At 50.7% G+C, this 23,064-nt stretch overlaps 1 protein-coding gene across 2 annotated transcripts in view; it reads right to left on the minus strand.

Moving 5' to 3' along the window:
- Window positions 1-19,589: 19,589 nt before the first annotated feature.
- mrpl23 (mitochondrial ribosomal protein L23) overlaps window positions 19,590-23,064 on the minus strand; it is a 34,331-nt gene continuing 30,856 nt past the window's right edge. For both annotated transcript variants that reach the window (XM_067233877.1, XM_067233878.1), the window contains one exon: window positions 19,590-20,305. In XM_067233877.1, the coding sequence (XP_067089978.1) occupies window positions 20,141-20,305 (165 nt within the window). In that variant the 3' untranslated portion in view covers window positions 19,590-20,140. The remainder of the gene's footprint in view (window positions 20,306-23,064) is intronic.

The following is a 23,064-nucleotide window of genomic DNA, read 5'->3' on the forward strand; positions in this document are numbered from 1 at the left end:
GGTGGGGGAGACCCTGGGCGGGGGGGTGATGTGGAGGCTGGGGCCCGGTGGGGGAGACCCTGGGCGGGCTGCTCAGTGTCGACCTACTGCGGGACGTGGCCCGGCTGGTTTGATGTGGGGAAACCCTGTTGGTTAATTGTAAGGAAGGAAAAGGACCTCCTTATGGTTAGCTTGAAAATCCATGACATCATCATCCCGACTAACGCCACAGAAGAGAGAGAGAGAGGGGGGGGGGGGGGGGGGGTACGGAGGGAGGGGGAGTTTAGGGAGGCCAAAGGAAAGAATGGGGAAGGAGGCAGGAGACAGAAAAAAAAATTGTCAAATTTTGTGACTGATTAGCAACCGTTTCCAATTAGCAGAACCAAGGACAGGAAAACCAGAAGGAGGCTCATTTCTGTCCAACATAAACACACACACAGTACACACACACACACACGCAGGTTTGTGTACATTGACATACCCACACACATGCACACATGGACACAAAAACATAAACTTGCATTCAAGTTTTCCAGTAGGAGTCGAATTTGTGTTTGGATCCAGTATGGCTCAGTATGATCTCACGGTGTCTGTGTGTGTCTTTGTTTGTGTGTGTCTGTATGTGTCTGTGTCTGTATGTGTCTGTGTATGTATGTATGTGTCTGTGTGTGCGTGTGTCTGTATGTGTCTGTCTGTGTGTGTCTGTGTGTGTCTGACAGGAGAGCAGAGGTCAGGCTAAGGTTTGGATGAAGTCAGAATGTAATTACGCTTCAATGGACCAAATGGGAAGTAATAAAGACCAGCTGCATGTTGTGTGACTCTTAAAGTTGGTCACTGAGTGCATACAGTAGAGGGGAGGGAGAAGAGGGGGGGAGAGGAGAGGGGAAAGAGGGAGGGGGGGTACTGAGGGGGGTGAGGGGCAAGCATGGAATCAGGAAGAGTCGAGGGGGGGGGTCACACACCAGGTGGTTCCACTCCGGTGATTCGGCCCAGACTGCCTCTGTTGCAAAAAAATACAAAATAAAAAAATATATGTCAACTGTGCTGTCAATAAAAAGAGGTGGAAAAAATAAAATAAAAATGGTTTCCCCTGTGAGAGCCTCTCTCTCTGATTCACTCTACCTCTCTGTGTCTCTCCCTCTCCCCCTCTCCTCCCATCTGTCTCTCTCAGACATGTTTTCCAGCCCCTGACATCCATAGATACCGTCTCCACCAACAGTAGCCCAGCGGTGCCTGGCTGTGAACCCTGAGGGAGGGGGGCTAGGGAGAGGAGGGTACGGGGTGATACGGTGAGACTCAGGGAGTTAGTGAGGGCCGTAGACCCTGCAGCATGCGGAGGGGGAGGAGGGGGAGGAGGAGAGGTAGGGGGAGGAGGATGGGGGGGAGGGAGGGAGGGGAGGAGGTGGAAGAGAAGGAGAAGGAGAAGGGGGAGGAGGAGGGGGAGGAGGAGAAGGGGGAGGGGGAGGGGAGGAGGAGAAGGGGGAGGGGAGGAGGAGGGGGAGGGGAAGAGGAGGGGGAGGAGCACACTGGCCCACATTCAGCAGCGAGGGAGAAACTCTCCTCCTCTCCTCCTCTCCTCTCCTCCTCTCCTCAACCTTCCACAGGGTGGAGTGATTCTCTGGTCAACTGTCAGTTTCTCTGAGTGTGCAACCTGTTACTGTAAAGATTACACATAATTAAAGTAAGAGACATTACATAAAAATATGTAGTATCACAACAGGCTGGAGAACACCATCCATGGATTCCCCATACATCTTCTGCCCTTTGCTCCAAAAGTTATAAAACAAACCACAGCATAGTTTAGGGTCTGGATGGGAGGTTTATTTCCTTGATATCTGACACACCATGTCATGCTGTGTCACGTCCTTGACTAACGTTGACACATCAACAGTGAGACAATCATTGTGACGGTGCTCAAATTTCCCCTGAATTTTTTAAAGACTTATAAAAAACAAAGCTGTGGTCTATAAAGAGAGGAACCAGAGAGTCTCCAGCCCTGCTCAGTTCATACACACTTAATACACGTTGTGTAAAATCTGCTCGTAAGACATGGCTTACGGGGTCTCATGAAAGTATTTATGGGTTATTGGGACCTTGCATGAAGTGAGGGCTTGGATGTATAACTCAGTAGAGCCGTTTTCTGGGAAAGAACTGAGAACAGGAGGAGGAGATGGAGGAGGAGATGGAGGAGATGGAGGACATATAGGATGAAGATGCAGAGAGTAAATGGAACAGGAGGAGGAGGAAGATGAGGACATGTCTGGTTATCTGCAGTGTGCGTGTGAGTTTGTGTGTTTATATGTGCTGTTTGTGTTGTTGTACATGTGTGACCAACAGGAACCACCCCCTCACCACACACACACACACACACACACACACACACACACCCCACCCAGCCCACACACCCCACCCAGCACACACACACCCCACCCAGCACACACACACACACACACCCCACCCAGCACACACACACACACACCCCACCCAGCCCACCAAACGAGAAGAGGGGGTGATCCAAAGCAAACATCCTCACCACATCCTAACGATCACAATAGAACAGTTCATCCCCTAAAAAAGCCCTTGAAACTAAACAACTTCATGGACGAACCCACTATCTGACAGACAGGACAAAAACACATCCTTTCAAAACCCAGGTCTGCAAAAGACAAAAGCCCATCCAGAAAAACAGCCAGGTCATGTCAGAGCTGGCATCCTGCAGAGTGCCCAGGGAGGGGAGGGGAAGGGAGGATGCAGCTGGGCCTAAGGTGGGCCTCTCACCCCAGACCAGCGTGCCGGAGAGAGGTCTGTTCAGGGAAATCCTCTGTAATACTCACAGGAAATCAGACAGTCTGGGCAAAAATATGAGGATACAGTTGAGGCTCTCACGCACACAGACACTCACACAAACTGCCTGCACCCTCCCATCGATCACAGACAGACAGTTAGACCACAGACACACATACACACACACATAAAACATCTAAAATATGTTTTACTGTACCACTCAACAGCTAACAGGGGCTCCAGTTAATCTAAGGACACATAGTGAGCACACACACACAGGCCTACCTGTGTGTGTGTGCGTGTGTGTGTGCATCCCACATTTTCAAAAGGTTCTGCTAAATACAGATCCATATAAGGTCATTGGCCCATCCCTGTGGGCTCTGCTTTGTGTCTGTGATGGCACCTTCCCAAACACTGTACTCCTCAGGATCCTCCTACCAAGAAAACACACACAAACACACACACATACCCACAGAAACACCCAATAAGAAACAAACTCACACAGACTGGATGCAGAATAGGATGCCCAGAGGAGGCCTGTCTATAAATAGGGGTTGTGTGAGTATGTGTGACGGTGGAGATGAATTTCCAGTGTGGCTGCAACCTCCGCTGACCCTGACAAACATCTATACCTGGACCAGCCGGCATCCTCACCAGTCTACACCCTAATCTGCTCTGCCATCTACACCCTAATCTGCTCTGCCGTCTACACCCTAATCTGCTCTGCCATCTACACCCTAATCTGCTCTGCCGTCTACACCCTAATCTGCTCTGCCATCTACACCCTAATCTGCTCTGATATCTACACCCTAATCTGCTCTGCCATCTACACCCTAATCTGCTCTGCCGTCTACACCCTAATCTGCTCTGCCGTCTACACCCTAATCTGCTCTGCCGTCTACACCCTAATCTGCTCTGATATCTACACCCTAATCTGCTCTGCCATCTACACCCTAATCTGCTCTGCCATCTACACCCTAATCTGCTCTGATATCTACACCCTAATCTGCTCTGCCATCTACACCCTAATCTGCTCTGCCATCTACACCCTAATCTGCTCTGATATCTACACCCTAATCTGCTCTGCCGTCTACACCCTAATCTGCTCTGCCATCTACACCCTAATCTGCTCTGATATCTACACCCTAATCTGCTCTGCCATCTACACCCTAATCTGCTCTGCCATCTACACCCTAATCTGCTCTGCCATCTACACCCTAATCTGCTCTGCCATCTACACCCTAATCTGTTCTGCAAATCGATCCTTAAGGGTTGAGGTTGGCTGAGGAGCAGTTCTATGGGTGTGTGAAGCCCTCTGTTACTTACAATACAGTGTGAAGGATCACTCAAGTAGAAGTACAGATACTCATGTTTAAAAAGTGTTTTAAAAACTTTTTTACTACTTTTCCTTTTTAAACTTTCAACCAAAAAAACATAATGGACACGACCTTCCACTTGTGGAGGAGAGACATGATTGGGTTCTGAGATTTCCGTACGTCCAAGTGTATTCCTGTTTGCATCTGGAACAAATAAGGAACTGAAAAAAACACACACAAGCAAACACACACCGAGTCCACATCAGTGTGGTATCGATGTTTCTCAGGCAAGCTGGTCTGACAGTGTACGTTTTATAGGGATGGAGCCACTTGACCTATCTGTTATCACTGAAGACCATCTATTCAGAGCAACAGAGCGGGTTGTTTGAGGTATCGTGTGTTGATGTCACTCACTGTGGGTCCTGCGGGGAGAATGTGTTCCTCCCTTTGGTGATAGCATCACTACAGGAGTCTGGATACTCTCAGGTCTGATTCCTTTACTTCCTTCATTCACAATTTGACTACAGCCCAGCAGCTTGGCTGTGTGGTGAGGCTGTCCTGCACACACACAGACACACACACACACACACTCTGAGAGGGAGTGAAACACGGGGCAGGATCACCTTGCTTTCACTTGACTGCTTCATGAGGTCCAGTCTGGTCAATCTGTCCCTGGTGAGACAGGCAGATACGCACAGACGAGGCCCCTGCCCTCAGCCCGTCTGAGGGGGACAGGCAGACGAGGCAGACAGGAAGACGAGGCAGCCCCTGTCTGAGGGGGACAGGCAGACGAGGCAGACAGGCAGACGAGGCAGCCCCTGTCTGAGGGGGACAGGCAGACGAGGCAGACGAGGCAGCCCCTGTCTGAGGGGGACAGGCAGACGAGGCAGACAGGCAGACAGGCAGACGAGGCAGCCCCTGTCTGAGGGGGACAGGCAGACGAGGCAGACAGGCAGACGAGGCAGCCCCTGTGTGAGAGAGATGGGCTGACAGGCCGTGGAAGTCATAGGTGAGTCAGAGTTGGCTGTTGTTGGCGCGTCTGTGTGTTGCTGTTTGGAAACTGGGTCTTGGTGAATGTTGGGTGTGTAAATTCTGCAGTAATCACTGTCAGAGTTTGGCCGGGGCAGACAAGAGGCATCCCTATGTGAGAGTATTGATATGAGGGATATTCCAGTAACTCTGACACACAAGCTATGACTCAGCACAGGGGAATGTGTGTGTATTGCCTGCTCAGCTCTCTGGAAGCCCCAGACATGAGATAAGATGAATCCAATGATGACCGTCTGCTTCCGAGGAAAACAACCCCCTTAAGCTGTCTGACCCACACACACACACACACACACACACACACAACACTGTCACTCTCTAACTGCAGGCCCAGGCACACACACACACACACAACACTGTCACTGTCTAACTGCAGGCCCAGGCACACACACACACACACACACAACACTGTCACTCTCTAACTGCAGGCCCAGGCACACACATACACACAACACTGTCACTCTCTAACTGCAGGCCCAGGCACACACATACACACACACAACACTGTCCAGAATGTGTCTTTCTAAAACAGTCAGTCGCTCACACACCCACTCATCCATACACACATACAGGCTGGAAAACCAAAACAACTCCGGCCTATATAATCTCCAACAATCACATGAGGTGGTGTGTGGGTGATCGCCTGCATATGGCAGAGGGGAAATATATACACTGCCCTCAATTTACACACCGCCCTCTGTTCATTTTCTTAGCTGTTTATCAATCATACATCCTGTCACCGGCTTACAAAACAAGCCATATATTTGCAGGGTAATGGCCCTGAAAGTTATTGTGTAATGTCTAATGTTTCTGTTTCTAGATTTATGTAAGGATGGAACGTTTAAAATAGGAAAGGCATGCCTAAGTGGAACACATAAGTCGTTCCAAAGAAAGTCTTGATGTATGCGGTAGACGTGATCCAACTCCAGCATCCAGGGTTAGGGAGGAGGATCTGGCTTTAACACATGGGAACTTGCATGTCCACAGATCTCTGCCAAAGTCCCTTTCACGGTGGCCAAGATTTTGGAAATGTAGGGGCACAGGGGTGGAGTCCAACACAGCAGGACAGCGAAACGAAAATAATTTGGTATCTTTCTCACGTAATTGATCTGATCTCGATTGGCTGTCAGTGCATGATATTATGGGGTCTCGAGAACATCTGTGCAATACAAAGTCAGGTTCAATAACCTCAGAGAGGTTAGTACCTAGTACCTCTGGTATGTACTGTTCGCACTATATATTTCATATAATTAATCGTAAAACTTCTATGTGGAATTTATAGTCGTTATATACAAAAGCTATACAAAAGGTTAGGCTTAGGGCTAGGGTCAAAGTTGGAGGTTAGGGAAAAGAAGATTTCAGCCAGACTGAATTCTGAGTCCCCACAAGAATAGCAATACAAACTTGCGTGTGTGTGTGTGTGTCTGGAATGCTGCACTGTAAGCGACCTGCCTCAGTTCACTGCTGTTGAGATCTCAGAAAAAGTTTCGATTTCACCTTAGAGAGAACCAAAGGCACACACCCTCCGACACACACAACATTCGCAGAAAATACGCTAATACAAGTATGCCTCTCTCTATTTCTCTTCCTCTCTCACACTCACAAACAGGGGTGTACGCACACAGACCATATGCACATATGCACACACAGTATGCTTACTGTACATGTTTCCCAAAAGCATCTCTTTCCTCCTCACATCCCCCATTCATTCCGTTCAGACCAACGTAAGAGTCGGGAACATCAACAAAGCTGTTTCCCTCATTGCCAAAGTTGCCATTTTCATAGCATTCGTTTTCCAGACGCTCTACTGAACTTGTGTTTGTTTTCACTAGGCCTGCCACACATTCAGCCTGCCAGCTCATACAGCTATACTGGACAGCCTAGCTTGGTCCTTTACGGGCACAAGAAAGTAATCATGTCCCTGTGAAACAGAGACCTCATCGTAACACACGCACACACACACGCACACACCCCTTGCTGTAAGTAGGTAACCTAGAGTTCCTTTACATCAGAGTTTCCTCCACTTACACCCCCCCCCACACACACACACACCACTGAAGGAAAGAACAAGTGGCATTTTGCAGAGAGAGAAAGAGTCAGCCACTGTGTCCACTCACACAAAGGAGGTGTGTGCTAGCCAGCTCTGCAGATGGAGCGAGTGAGTGCGTAATAACAGCACCGATGAATGATACTCCTCAAACTGCCGAAACAGCCCTCCATTGGAAAAGAGGAGGAAAGATGGAGCGAGGGAGGGAAAGAGATGGAGGGAGAGAGGGTGAGAGAGATGGAGGGAGAGAGAGATGGAGAGAGAGAGAGAGAGAGAGAGAGAGAGAGAGAGAGAGAGAGAGAGAGAGAGGGAGGGCATTTGCCCAATGCCAGACTGCTCTGTGGTGCAGGAAGCTGTTGTAGCATTGTTTCCCCCTTCAGTTAAAGGGTTAGGGTTAGGCCCGTATTCTAGTGAAACTTTGGGGGGCTTATAGTCGCCCCAATCAGCTTAGAGTGGGAAGGCTGAGTCACCTGACCTCCTGACTCTCTCCTCCCTCCTGACTCTCTCCTCCCTCCTGACTCTCTTCCACACCTCCTCCTCTCCCTCCTGACTCTCCTACACCTCCTCTCCCTCCTCTCCCTCCTGACTCTCCTACACCTCCTCACCCTCTCCTACATCCTCACTCTTCCCCAACACCTCCTCCTCCATTACCTCCTGACTACTACTGGATGAAGGAGCCCAGTTCATCCTCAGATTCGCAGCCAGTTTCCATTAGAACAGGGCTCTTCCATTAGTTTGGAGCTGGGGCCGGTTCTTGAAACTGAGGCAAAGTCAGGGGCCGGAGGATATGAGTAATCACGGTAACAAATAAAGAAATTACAACAACATACTGAAGGAGTTAATATATATTCTATTTTGTAAGTGCATATAACAACATATGCCGAAGAGGCCGTATAGGCCCAAGGATTCAAAAATCAAACCAGGTGAGCAATAACCAAGCCATATTGACAGACAATTGGAGAAAATGCAATTAACTAACAAAAATGGAAGACTAAGGGCGGTGGGGGCCCCTGGGCTTGGGTCATTTTCGGGCCCTACCAACTATACATGACTTTAAATAGAACAAAATGATACATACACAAGCTATATGTATTTAGAGCTGCACGATTCTGGATAAACTGAGAATAAAATAGAGATCACGATTCTGAACAAACAACTAAACAAAATAACATAATTTATGTTAGTTGCTGAAATCTATTTAAAATGTTTAATTAATCTGAATTATTAAGAAAAAACTTGGTTTGAATGCATGATTCAACTACTCAAATACTTCACTTGTTTCATGGATAAATCAGCATTTTTGAACGAATATCCTGAATTAACGATTCAATGACTAAATGTTCCCCAATGACAAAACATTTTTAAAGTTATTATACCATGGTCTGTGTGAATACTCGATTCTGATTGGCTGCAGCCAATCAGCCAAGTAGTTCCAGCAAACCTGTTCACCGTTCTAAATTATTGAGCTGGCTACATTGTATGAGCAAAGAACATCTTTTCTTGGTATGAGCCTGTACAAAGTGTCTGAAATAAGTAACAATAACATCAGGGACGCAGTCACAACCTCCGTTTACAATTTTGAGAAACTTTACCAAGCTAACATGTAATTACAACAATGAGTGACTTCAATATTTCTTTTAACCTATTTGGAAAATGTTACTTTTCTGAATTTACTGTGTCAGTTAGTGTCATGTAACCGCTCATCTCACATCCCATTCGATTCACCTCGCTAGTCAACCTAGCTCTACTTCAGACTGCGGCCAACACATAAAAATCTTGATTTGATTTGGGGACAATGACATGGCTAGATTGCTGGCTAGTCTTGTTGTTAAACATACTGTCAAATTATAATGACTGTTTGGAGAATATGTCAACAGCGGTGAGGGAGTCGGGCTAGTAATCTGAAGGTTGCCAGTTCGATTCCCAGCCGTGCCAAATGACGTTGTGTCCTTGGGCAAGTCACTTCACCCTACTTGCCTTGGGGGAATGTCCCTGTACTTAATGTAAGTCGCTCTGGATAAGAGCGTCTGCTAAATGACTAAATGTAAATGTAACTTTGATGCGATCATCTCACATCCATTTGCTATTCAACCCGCTACACATGCTGCGGCCGTACTGTAGCCTAGTAGGCTACTAGCTAGTATATGGCCGATACCTTGTTCGTGAAAACCTTGATATTGATTTGGGGACAATGACATGGCTTGTTAGCTAGCTAGTCTTCTTGTCAAACATATTGTCAAATTATATTTACGGTTTGTCAACCGTACACAATGTTCTTGTCTATGAATCTTGCTAGCATAACTTAGCTTTCTGGCTAATAGCTCAGTCCTCCGCTGCACGTAAACCGGCGGGGCCCCCTATAGGACGGGGCCCATGGGCTGGAGCCCAGTCAAGCCCAATGGTAAGTCCGGCCCTGAGTGAGTTTTGTTGTTGTTATAGTCACGAACTGAATGAGCTTACCGGAGCACACTCCAGAGGCCAGTCCAAATCTGCCCGGGGGCCGGATTCGGCCCGTGGGCCGCCTATTGAAGACCTGCATTAGAAGGTCCACCAAGGTGGGTGCAGATCTGAATTGCTTCCAGATATATTCATTCTGACCTCAGACACTCATATGGGAGGATGCAGGCAGATCTCCAGTGAATGGGTGACGTGTGTGGCTCTTATGAATGAAGTTGTGAATAGAATGAAGTGACCCACAGTCACGGTATCCTTTAGTCTACAGTATCCTGCCTGGCAGTAGGTCAGACAGAGTGATACACAAACAGAAAACAGAAGGGTAAAGTTAGGGTTAGTGATTCAGACCTGCCTACTCACAACATACGGTCCTCAAAAGAGCGAGGAACGGAAAGAGGGAAAGTTCCTGTTTTTCTTTATTCGTTTACGCTCCTTCTGTCATTCCTCTCTAATACACACACTCACACACACACACACACACACACAGGATTACAGGAGGAATACACAACTTTGGGGGGGGGGGGTTTGGGGAGTCATGGTCTCTTTTTTATGTAAAAAACCCAAAAGATTCCTTTGTTGTTGTTTGAGGAAAGACGTTGCAGGGAAACATTTAAATTACAAATAGATTAGTCCACTGCGCTGTTGATGTGTGGTCTCTTTGTAAACTCCCTCAAGAGTTGTCTTTCAACTTGTGTGGATTCTCTCCCTTTGTTTGTCTCCCAAAGAGCTTTGACTGAGCCGATCCCGGGAGCTCTGGCCAGTGTTTGTGCTGTACAGAGGAGAATGACAGAGAACGTTTCAGGATAGGCCCAGAGGCGGCAGACAGCCTGTGAGGCCTGGGCCCACATCCACCCTCAGCACCTATCCTCTTACGCATCTCGTTTCTTCAGAGTCACAGTGCTCTGGTACCTGTTAAGAGACAATGCTCTCATTTCAGAAACATAGAAGTTAAAGGGGGCAGAGCAAAGGTCCAAATGAGACAGAAATCAGTACAGTTTCCCTTCTCGTACAGTCTGCTAGTGTTCTACAGTCTGCTACAGTGTTCTACAGTGTGCTACAGTGTTCTACAGTCTGCTACAGTGTTCCAGTCTGCTACAGTGTTTTACAGTCTGCTACAGTGTTCTATAGTCTGCTACAGTGTTCCAGTCTGCTACAATGTTCTACAGTCTGCTACAGTGTTCCAGTCTGCTACAGTGTTCCAGTCTGCTACAGTGTTCCAGTCTGCTACGGTGTTCTACAGTCTGCTACGGTGTTCTACAGTCTGCTCTAGTGTTTCAGTCTGCTACAGTGTTCCAGTCTGCTACAGTGTTACAGTCTGCTACAGTGTTCTACAGTGTGCTACAGTGTTCTACAGTGTGCTACAGTGTTCCAGTCTGCTACAGTGTTCTACAGTCTGCTACAGTGTTCCAGTCTGCTACAGTGTTCCAGTCTGCTACAGTGTTCCAGTCTGCTACAGTGTTCTACAGTCTGCTACAGTGTTCTACAGTCTGCTACAGTGTTCTACAGTCTGCTACAGTGTTCCAGTCTGCTACAGTGTTCTACAGTCTGCTACAGTGTTCTACAGTCTGCTACAGTGTTCCAGTCTGCTACAGTGTTCTACAGTCTGCTACAGTGTTCCAGTCTGCTACAGTGTTCCAGTCTGCTACAGTGTTCCAGTCTGCTACAGTGTTCCAGTCTGCTACAGTGTTCCAGTCTGCTACATCCAGTTTGAATTTCCATCCATGCTGTTGTTGTTGTTTTTCCTTGCTGAGACAAGGAGTTCTGGCCAGAACCTGTTCACATAACAAGAACAAGACCTGGCAGGCCAGCTCTATGTCGGCCATTTATTGGTACAGGGGAGCACCAACAACGAGACCGTCTGTGGATAATCAGCAACCACATTGATCTGCGGTCGGGATGGGACCGTGGCCAGCAGCCTGTTCTTTCCCTTCATCTTCCCCAGGCTGGGAACTTCTGTCAGTTGTGGAGCTCTGTCTCTCCTCTACTTCCTGTTTATCTCTCCTCCACTTCCTGTCTGCCTCTCCTACATATCTTCCCCTTACTTCCTGGGTGTGTGCAGCCACAGAGAAGGCATCTCAGGGGGGTAGGGACCTTTTGTTTAAACGTTTCAACATTGTGACACACAGGTACACGCACGCACATAAGTAAACATACAAACACACAGACATCGATACGCACACATACACACACACAGATACACACATACATCACACCTATCAAGCTGTCGTGGAGAATCCTTAGTCAGTGTGAGCAGCGTGGGAGGAGATGTGGAGAGGAGATGTGGAGAGGAGATGTGGAGAGGAGATGTGGAGAGGAGATGTGGAGAGGAGATGTGGAGAGGAGGGAGACCAGCTCCCCACAGCCAGACTGTGTGCCCTCCACTGGGGAAGCCCCTCTCACTCCTCTGTTGATATTTACATAACTCCATGGAGAAAATTGGCCCATAGCAGTTAGCTTTTCCATGTGTGCCATACAGTAAAGGCGCTGTTACCAAAGTGGGCCTTTTACGCAAGCATGGGGCACATACAGTACGCATTTACTGTAAGAAAATAAAGAAGAGAGAGCAGAGGGAGGAAGTGCTGATGAGGGGGTTCAGCCGGCGCTCTCCCCGTGGAAACATTTGCATTTGTGTGACTGATGCTGGCTGTCAGTGACCAGGCCCCTGCTGTCCGCACCGGCAGGTGAACCACCATGGCCCTTACACACCACCGCTCTATAGAACTCAGTCAAAGGAAGATATGGTAAGATTGGGTTATCCAAAGACTACACACTGTAAGGCCCATGGGTGAATAGTGTTTGGGGAACTATGCTGTCTAGATGCCCAGCAGCCAGTTCTCTCAGCTCTCTACCCCAGCTGAACCAACAACGCTACCTGGGCCACATTCTGCTGCTCCTCCTGCACATCATTCTGCTGCTCCTCCTGCACATCATTCTGCTGCTCCTCCTGCACATCATTCTGCTGCTCCTCCTGCACATCATTCTGCTGCTCCTCCTGCACATCATTCTGCTGCTCCTCCTGCACATCATTCTGCTGCTCCTCCTGCACATCATTCTGCTGCTCCTCCTGCACATCATTCTGCTGCTCCTCCTGCACATCATTCTGCTGCTCCTCCTGCACATCATTCTGCTGCTCCTACTGCACATCATTCTGCTGCTCCTCCTGCACATCATTCTGCTGCTCCTCCTGCACATCATTCTGCTGCTCCTACTGCACATCATTCTGCTGCTCCTACTGCACATCCGGCATCCATTGTGTGCAATTAGTACCACGGCTTTTCACCCAGAACTGTGGGGCCGTGTGTGCGTGTCTGCGTGCGTGTGTAGGTTTGCGATCTTTTCCCTGTTCAACAAGATTGAGAACTATCTCTCTTTCTGTGTGCACAGAATCAGCACATAATCTGGCAGGCCAGACAGTTGTGGAAACAAGCCGGGTTCGAGCAGGTCCAATTATTAAGAGCAATCCGTCAAAATGCAGAGTAAGTCTTGGAGTAGTCTCAGCAGAAACACACAAGAAAGAAAGAAAAAAAAACGTTCCTACAAGGAGGTAGAAAATAGTCTGTCTTTACAGTCCCTCTGCTTAGCCTTGCCAACTTTCTGCTGGCTGTTGATATTGCGGAAATGAGAGCGTGCTAGATTCTCTCCTCCCGAGAATAACACTAACCCCTCAAAGCGCAAATCAAACACACAATCCACGTCACAGGAAACCATTTTGAAGCGTAAAACCTCCCAATGGGAGCTCCATTTGAATCCTGCGGGTATGTGCTGCCTCGCTCGCCCCTGCGCCTCCCTCCCTCGCTCTCTCCCTCTCTCAAGACTGCAACCGCAACCTAACCCGAACCACAGCACCTTTCAGACGACAAGACTCCCTTTCTCTTTCGCTCTCTCTCTCATTGCTTATACTATCAACAACTCTGATTGCATCTTTAACAATGGCCGATTAAAGTAGTTCACTACAAAGTGAGGCGTTCTTGATTAAAGAAAGGACTTTTCAGGCAGCTCTATGCCCACCCAGTCTTGTGTTAGGGTCAGAAAGAAGTGCTTGAATACATGGAGCCAAACACGTCTAGGTACACACAAAATACACACACAAACATGCAAATGCACAAACAACAGTTCCGCCGCACAAAATGTCGACATGAACACAAATAGTAGGACCACCACACACAGACAGACGCTTCATCAGGCCAGGGGTCATGAGCCAGCCATTCGGTTCAGGAACTCAAGTGACCCCCTCCTACCCCTCACCCCCCCTCCTCCCCTCCCCCTCCTAGCCCTCACCCCCCCTACCCCTCACCCCCCCTCCTCCCCTCCCCCTCCTAGCCCTCACCCCCCCTCCTCCCCTCCCCCTCCTACCCCTCACCCCCCCTCCTCCCCTCCCCCTCCTAGCCCTCACCCCCCCTCCTCCCCTCACCCTCCTCCCCTCCCCCTCCTACCCCTCACCCCCCCTCCCCCTCATACCCCTCACCCCCCCTCCTCTTCGTCCAACAGTTGAAAGACAGGGGTCAGAAGGGCAGATGGGAAGCAATCAAGTAAGTAAGACTTTATTTATATAGCACATTTCATACAAGAATTGTAGCTCAAGGTGCTTTACATAAAATCAATAAACACAATAATACAAGTGATAAAAGTAATAATTAAAATAGCAAATCTATAAAAACAATGATATAACTAATAAAAGTAGTAATACCCTTCTGAGATAAAATTACTTAAATGCTTTGGTAAAAAGATAGGTTTTAAGCTGTCTTTTAAAAATGTCTAGCGTGTTTGCTTCCCTAGTATTTATGGGTAATGTGTTCCATAGTTTTTGGGCGTAATTGACAAAGGCCGAATCACCAATCTTCTGGTGACCTCTAATAGGCCTGCATTTGATGATCGCAGTGTTCTAGCTGGTGTGTAGTTTTTAAGGGAGTTAGCAATGTAGCTAGGTCCTTGTCCGTGTAGAGCTTTGTATGTGAGGAAAAGGACCTTAAAGTCAATTCTGAAGGTAACAGGGAGCCAGTGTAAAGTAGCTAGGACAGGACTATTGTGTTCTCTCCTTTTAGTTTTGGTTAATAATCTAGCTGCAGAATTTTGAATGAGCTGTAGTCTTTCAGTGGTTTTCTTGGGAAGACAGTGAAAAGTACGTTACAGTAGTCCAGCCTACTGGATATAAAAGCATGAATTAACTTCTCTGCATCATTTTGGTTTATGAATGGTCGTACCTTTGCTATATTCCTCAGGTGAAAGAAAGCTGTTTTGGTCACTTTATTAATGTGAGAGTTGAAATTCAAATCTGAGTCCAGGATTACACCGAGACTCGTCACCTCTGGTTTAAGACAGGGGGTTAAGCCTCCAAGATTCTTAATAAGCATCTCTCTTTTGGATTTGGGGTCACATAGTAGGACTTGGGTTTTGCGAATCAGAGCGGTTTGTTTTGGCTCACCTCCCACCCCCCCTGCTATAGGTCCAAGGCTGTGGAGAGCCACTGCCGCCACCTCGCTCCCTGCCTGCCTGGGAAACAAACACACCCTTAATCACCCCAAGAGGCCCTCTGCTCTGCCCACCCAGGCCATGCTGCCAGGCCCTGCTCTGCTCTGCCCACCCAGGCCATGCTGCCAGGCCCTGCTCTGCTCTGCCCACCCAGGCCATGCTGCCAGGCCCTGCTCTGAGCCCTATTTGGCTGGGTGCGGGCCCCCAGGGTTGGCTGGCCCTCCTCTTTTGCGTAGACAGAGCTCAGCCGAGGGACCAGCATCAAGATGAAATAAGGAGAAGAAGAGAATGAAAGAGAGATAGAAAGGGAGTCATTGAGAAACAGCAGACTATAGATGGACAGAGAGAGCAGGGAGACTTAGTGAAGGGTCACACATCATCCCTGACATCTCTGTCCTCACGCAGGCCAGTGCTGTCCTCCCAGGCCCCCCCGTCCTCAGCTCGCTCCGCAGCACGCTGGGAAGCACCACACCGGCTGTTCTGAGAGTGCGTTTGTGCTCCATGTGTGCGTGTAAACAGAAGTTCTCTTCCCGTATTGAACACAAGGTGAATTTTTGCGTCTCCCCCTGTGATGCCTGTTTGACCACAGCATTCTCAGACAAATAGCCCTGTCGGGATCAACAAGCGTGCACTGCACCCCCCCACACACAGACCCTGCCCTCTACCCCATGCACCCCCCCTCTCTCTCTCCCTTCCCTGGCTCTCCTCTCCCTCTCTCTCCCTTCCCTGGCTCTCCTCTCCCTCTCTCTCCCTTCCCTGGCTCTCCTCTCCATTCTTTTTTCTTTTCTCCTTTCCAGCCGTTGATTGAACTCTGTTTAGGTCTGAATGAGCAGGCAAGCCAACAGGCTGGGAGAGTAAGAGACACAGGGAGGGATGGGGGGAGGGGGGGGGGGAGGGAGGGAGGGAGGGAGGGGGGAGGGAGGGGGGAGGCGTGCAGACAGACAGAACCATAGATGTTGGATGTTATTGGCACCACTGCAAGTCTGGACGTTTCATTTAAACAGTCTTACACTGTGTCAATGAAGCATCCATTACGTGATGTATCCTGCTTTTCAGTGTGTGTGTGTGTGTGTGTGTGTGTGTGTGTGTGGTGTGTGTGTGTGTGTGTGTGGTGTGTGTTTGTCTTACTGTCCCACATCACGCAAGCAGACATAAGACTCCACCACACAGTTACACACTGGGTCTCTCCTCTACCCTTCTCGATCACTCTCTCCTGTAAATCCAACCACCACCACCCCCTCCCCCCCTTAAGTCACATTATTATTATTAGCTTGTTTAAAATGCAAATGTGTGGTGAGCAGTAGCTGGTGCAGAAGGAACACCCAGGAAGGAGAAAGCATTGTTGATTGGAGGCCACTAATTCAGTGTCGGGGGAAACGCTCTCACTCTTTCAGATGGGCAGCAGTGTGAGTGAGCCCCTCTAACACGACGGTGTCGCAAAAAAGAACACCCGCATACGCATCAGGTGTGTGTGTGTGTAAATGTTCATATGAATGAATCACATGACCACGGTTCCCTCCATTTCCACTGAAACATACAGTTCAAACAAAGGCGTACACACACACGCTCCCACACACACACACACACATGGGGTGAATGAGTGCATAAGCTGAGCTCAGATGAACCAATGGCAGCCTGGGGTAGCAGGAATGTGTTTGGCATTGGTCCAAGAGGGGCCAGCAATCTCCTCAGCAGGTGACCCGAGTTGTCTTAGTGAACACTACTGAGACACTCCTAACGGGTGTGCAGGATATCTCACGATTTGAGGGGGGAGGGGGTGCACGTGTGTGTTAGTGGGGGTGGAGGGAAGTTCTGTAACGCATGAACATGTGTGATTTTACAGACAGTTGGCTACCGTTTGTGTAAGTCACAGGGTGCACGCGTGTGAGCGATACAGCGACACGTTTGCATGTGTGAACAGCTTGATCGTACGTGAGCGTGAGCCCCTGGTTCTTCCCTCTAGATTTACATTTACATTTAGTCATTTAGCAGACGCTCTTATCCAGAGCGACTTACAGTAAGTACAGGGACATTCCCCCGAGGCAAGTAGGGTGAAGTGCCTTGCCCAAGGACACAACGTCATTTTGCATGGCCGGGAATCGAACTGGCAACCTTCTGATTACTAGCCTGATTCCCTAACCGCTCAGCCATCTGACTCCAGATGGCTCTAGATCATCCGGCACACAGATAATAGCAGGTTCGTCTGGCCGTGGTGCTTCCACAACTGGTCTCAACACAGGCAGACCTCCTCCATGCCCTCCCCCAATATCCCGCCTCCCTCTTGGCTCACACTTCCAGGTTCTCAGCCTTGCGACCCCCCACTGGGTCCCCTGCCCACCAGCAAGACACAGTTCAGCAGAAGAAGGTTAGGGGAGTTAAGTTCCAGTTCTATCACAATACTGTGGGGTCCCCAGGAGTCGATATGGAAGTTACAGTTTACATTTACATTTAGCAGACGCTCTTATCCAGAGCGACTTACAGTAAGTACAGGGACATTCCCCCGAGGCAAGCAGGGTGAAGTGCCTTGCCCAAGGACACAACGTCAGTTGGCATGACCGGGAATCGAACTGGCAACCTTCGGATTACTAGTCCGACTCCCTCACCGCTCAGCCACCTGACTCCCACGATACAGTTCATGTATCAGTCGTCTCGGTGGCTTAGAGATGAGTGTGCCGTACATTTATGTACGTTCTGTAGATGGAAGAGGGCGATGGCTTGCCCCACCATGGACCCTCCAGCCCAACTCAGCCCCACTTAGTCCAGCCAGGCTCAGTCCAGTCAAGCTCCAGAACAGCCTCTACTCTTCCAGAAATAGAGGGTGATGTCAAGCAGGTTCCAAACTTGGACTGCGGTAGCAAAAATAGGGTCATAAGCACACTCATCTAATGCAGGGCCAAAAGAAAGAAGATAGAGAGATGGAGAAAGAGAGTGGAGGGCTGTTTAAAATATTCAACCCTCTTCCATTAACCAACCACGTGGAGACGGGAACATGACCTGCACGGTACACAAGAGAGGGAGAGAGAGAGAGAGAGAGAGAGCGAGAGAGAGAGAGCGAGAGAGAGAGAGAGAGAGAGCCCTCTGTACTCCCAAAGTCACATCAGCATTTTCTCTGATGATGTCATGTATTTCTTTTCCCACTCTCACTATCGTGTTCTCCTCCTCCACGCATGCAGGCAGAGTTCTCCTCGTCCCTCACTACTCTGCGGCAGCTCAGCCTGCCGGGAGCAGGACCGATCTCAGTGGACGACCCTGGTGGGACAGGCGTCCCCCCCCCCCATACCCACTCGTGTCCTCAGACTGACAGGCAGGAGAACATTGTGTGAACAAACAGGGAAATGGCTGCCAGATGCAGGGACGGCAGGCTGGGGCAAAGGCATTGTGCTCTCCCTGCTTTTTTATTGGGTATGAGCAGAGGGAGAGTAAGGAGAGCTGGTGGGGGGGTTACTTGGCAAACATCTAGAGTGAGATTTCCCAACTTTCATGTGGGGTCTGTTCAGGCAGTGAGGAGAGCGGACAGGAATTCAGGCTCCCTCTCTCTTTCTCTCTCGGCCTTCTGGAGAAACAGCTGCTGGGTGATAGAGAGAATGAGAGCAGGGAGAGAGGAGGAAGAGAAAGAGGGATTTGGGGGGGCTTGTTTTGTTCTAAATCAAATAGTTTTATAGCGACGCATGGGGTGTGGTTCCAGGTAAGAGACAATGACCAACAGGATCAATATTGACATTCTCCTTAGCGATGGCCAGGCATAGCTCTAGGGCTGGGCCGAGCTCTAGGGCCGGGGCTGCGCTCGCTGCAGTGGAACCGTGACTGGCCTCTCCTGGTCTGGGGGCAGGGGGCGGGAGGCTGGGGGCAGGGGGCGGGAGGCTGGGGGCAGGGGGCGGGAGGCTGGGGGCGGGAGGCTGGGGGCAGGAGGCTGGGGGCAGGGGGCGGGAGGCTGGGGGCTGGGCCAGCGCAGTGAGGTTAGGGCTTCCAGTCAGACGGATTGACCCATGGATTAACAAGCCAGTGTTGGAGCTCACTACTGGGGGTGGGGGTACAGCAGTCCCTCCCTGGGCCACGACACAAAGGTTGCTCTGAGAAAGTGTTGAAAACCCTATACTCAAAGAGCAAGACTAGCTTACGGTAAGAGAGGACTCCTTCCTCTGCCAGGTTCAGACCACAGATCATTACTCAGTCCAAACACTACTGGACCAACCTGGCAGCATGCGGAGGGTTATGGAGGGGGGGGGGGGGAGAGGGGATGGAGGGCTGGACAGAGGGGATGGGGGGAAGAGAGGGGAGGGAGCTGTGAGAGAGGGGATGGAGGGGTGGAGAGAGGGGATGGGGGGGTGGAGAGAGGGGATGGAGCTGTGAGAGAGGGGATGGAGGGGTGGAGAGAGGGGATGGAGGGAGCTGTGAGAGAGGGGATGGAGGGGGGGGAGAGGGGAGAGAGCAGTGAGAGAGCCAGTAGTGAGACAAGAGAGGAGATGAATGGAAAAAAGGCTACAGTAAGCAGATGAGTCTTGACAAGCGACCTTTTATTTCTTCCAACATGTTTAGTTAAACAGAAACACAGGCGAGGCGAGGCCACATTCACACAGTACCCTTTCTCCTCTCCCGGGCGGCTGGTTGGATAACATAAGCGGCTATTCCTCGAAATCGCTAATTGCTTGACAGCCACACATTTTGTGTGGCTGAAATAATACCTCCAAATGTCAAGAGCGTGTGCCAGCGAGTCAGGGCCAAAACTTGCTTTCGAGAGAAAGGGCAAGAAACATTTGTCATGGCAGGGTTGGGATCGGCTGGCTCTGAAGCGGGGGGCAGATGAACACAGAAGGAGGGACAGAAACAGAAGAGAAAGAGAAAACTTCTCGTGAGAGGGTCAAATGAGGTGATGGAGGAACAAATTCTAGAGTAGAAGTTCTGAAGCGTTCTGTGGTTCAGCTCTGAGACACACACACTTCCATACTCTCTTTACACAAATATTATATTTCTTTAGTTTTAAAACATTTGCATATCGATCATCTCTTCAGACACACTCTTTCTCTCTCCCTCACATACGGGCTGTCTAGAGTCCGAACCACTCCGTGACCCCTCCTCTTCGAGGGTCTGGTTTCTGTCTCTGTTTTTCGTCCTCCATGAACTTGTTCTGGATGTCGTCGGCCGAGCCCTCGGGTGGCTTGGCGTCCATCGACTGGAAGACGTCGGGGAAGGAGAAGGTCTGCTGCTGTCCCTGCAACACACCACAGGGGTCCTGTCAGACACTCAGGTCCTGTCAGACACTCAGGTCCTGTCAGACACTCAGGTCCTGCAGGACACGGGTACTGCAGGACACGGGTCCTGTCAGACACTCAGGTACTGCAGGACACGGGTCCTGTCAGACACTCAGGTACTGCAGGACACGGGTACTGCAGGACACGGGTACTGCAGGACACGGGTCCTGTCAGACACTCAGGTCCTGTCAGACACTCAGGTCCTGTCAGACACTCAGGTACTGCAGGACACGGGTACTGCAGGACACGGGTCCTGTCAGACACTCAGGTACTGCAGGACACGGGTCCTGTCAGACACTCAGGTACTGCAGGACACGGGTCCTGTCAGACACTCAGGTCCTGCAGGACACGGGTCCTGTCAGACACTCAGGTACTGCAGGACACGGGTCCTGTCAGACACTCAGGTACTGCAGGACACGGGTCCTGTCAGACACTCAGGTACTGCAGGACACGGGTCCTGTCAGACACTCAGGTACTGCAGGACACGGGTACTGCAGGACACGGGTACTGCAGGACACGGGTACTGCAGGACACGGGTCCTGTCAGACACTCAGGTACTGCAGGACACGGGTACTGCAGGACACGGGTACTGCAGGACACGGGTCCTGTCAGACACTCAGGTACTGCAGGACACGGGTCCTGTCAGACACTCAGGTCCTGCAGGACACGGGTCCTGTCAGACACTCAGGTACTGCAGGACACGGGTCCTGTCAGACACTCAGGTACTGCAGGACACGGGTCCTGTCAGACACTCAGGTACTGCAGGACACGGGTCCTGTCAGACACTCAGGTACTGCAGGACACGGGTACTGCAGGACACGGGTACTGCAGGACACGGGTACTGCAGGACACGGGTCCTGTCAGACACTCAGGTACTGCAGGACACGGGTCCTGTCAGACACTCAGGTACTGCAGGACACGGGTCCTGTCAGACACTCAGGTACTGCAGGACACGGGTCCTGTCAGACACTCAGGTACTGCAGGACACGGGTACTGCAGGACACGGGTCCTGTCAGACACTCAGGTACTGCAGGACACGGGTCCTGTCAGACACTCAGGTACTGCAGGACACGGGTCCTGTCAGACACTCAGGTACTGCAGGACACGGGTCCTGTCAGACACTCAGGTACTGCAGGACACGGGTCCTGTCAGACACTCAGGTACTGCAGGACACGGGTCCTGTCAGACACTCAGGTACTGCAGGACACGGGTACTGCAGGACACGGGTCCTGTCAGACACTCAGGTACTGCAGGACACGGGTCCTGTCAGACACTCAGGTACTGCAGGACACGGGTCCTGTCAGACACTCAGGTACTGCAGGACACGGGTCCTGTCAGACACTCAGGTACTGCAGGACACGGGTCCTGTCAGACACTCAGGTACTGCAGGACACGGGTCCTGTCAGACACTCAGGTACTGCAGGACACGGGTCCTGTCAGACACTCAGGTACTGCAGGACACGGGTCCTGTCAGACACTCAGGTACTGCAGGACACGGGTCCTGTCAGACACTCAGGTACTGCAGGACACGGGTCCTGTCAGACACTCAGGTACTGCAGGACACGGGTCCTGTCAGACACTCAGGTACTGCAGGACACGGGTCCTGTCAGACACTCAGGTACTGCAGGACACGGGTCCTGTCAGACACTCAGGTACTGCAGGACACGGGTCCTGTCAGACACTCAGGTACTGCAGGACACGGGTCCTGTCAGACACTCAGGTACTGCAGGACACGGGTCCTGTCAGACACTCAGGTACTGCAGGACACGGGTCCTGTCAGACACTCAGGTACTGCAGGACACGGGTCCTGTCAGACACTCAGGTACTGCAGGACACGGGTCCTGTCAGACACTCAGGTACTGCAGGACACGGGTACTGCAGGACACGGGTACTGCAGGACACGGGTACTGCAGGACACGGGTCCTGTCAGACACTCAGGTCCTGTCAGACACTCAGGTACTGCAGGACACGGGTCCTGTCAGACACTCAGGTCCTGTCAGACACTCAGGTACTGCAGGACACGGGTCCTGTCAGACACTCAGGTACTGCAGGACACGGGTACTGCAGGACACGGGTCCTGTCAGACACTCAGGTACTGCAGGACACGGGTCCTGCAGGACACGGGTCCTGTCAGACACTCAGGTACTGCAGGACACGGGTCCTGTCAGACACTCAGGTACTGCAGGACACGGGTCCTGTCAGACACTCAGGTACTGCAGGACACGGGTCCTGTCAGACACTCAGGTACTGCAGGACACGGGTCCTGTCAGACACTCAGGTACTGCAGGACACGGGTCCTGTCAGACACTCAGGTACTGCAGGACACGGGTCCTGTCAGACACTCAGGTACTGCAGGACACGGGTCCTGTCAGACACTCAGGTACTGCAGGACACGGGTCCTGTCAGACACTCAGGTACTGCAGGACACGGGTCCTGTCAGACACTCAGGTACTGCAGGACACGGGTCCTGTCAGACACTCAGGTACTGCAGGACACGGGTCCTGTCAGACACTCAGGTACTGCAGGACACGGGTCCTGTCAGACACTCAGGTACTGCAGGACACGGGTACTGCAGGACACGGGTACTGCAGGACACGGGTACTGCAGGACACGGGTACTGCAGGACACGGGTCCTGTCAGACACTCAGGTCCTGTCAGACACTCAGGTACTGCAGGACACGGGTCCTGTCAGACACTCAGGTCCTGTCAGACACTCAGG

The sequence above is a fragment of the Osmerus mordax genome, chromosome 4 (genome assembly GCF_038355195.1).
Source record: "Osmerus mordax isolate fOsmMor3 chromosome 4, fOsmMor3.pri, whole genome shotgun sequence".
NCBI lineage: Eukaryota > Metazoa > Chordata > Actinopteri > Osmeriformes > Osmeridae > Osmerus > Osmerus mordax.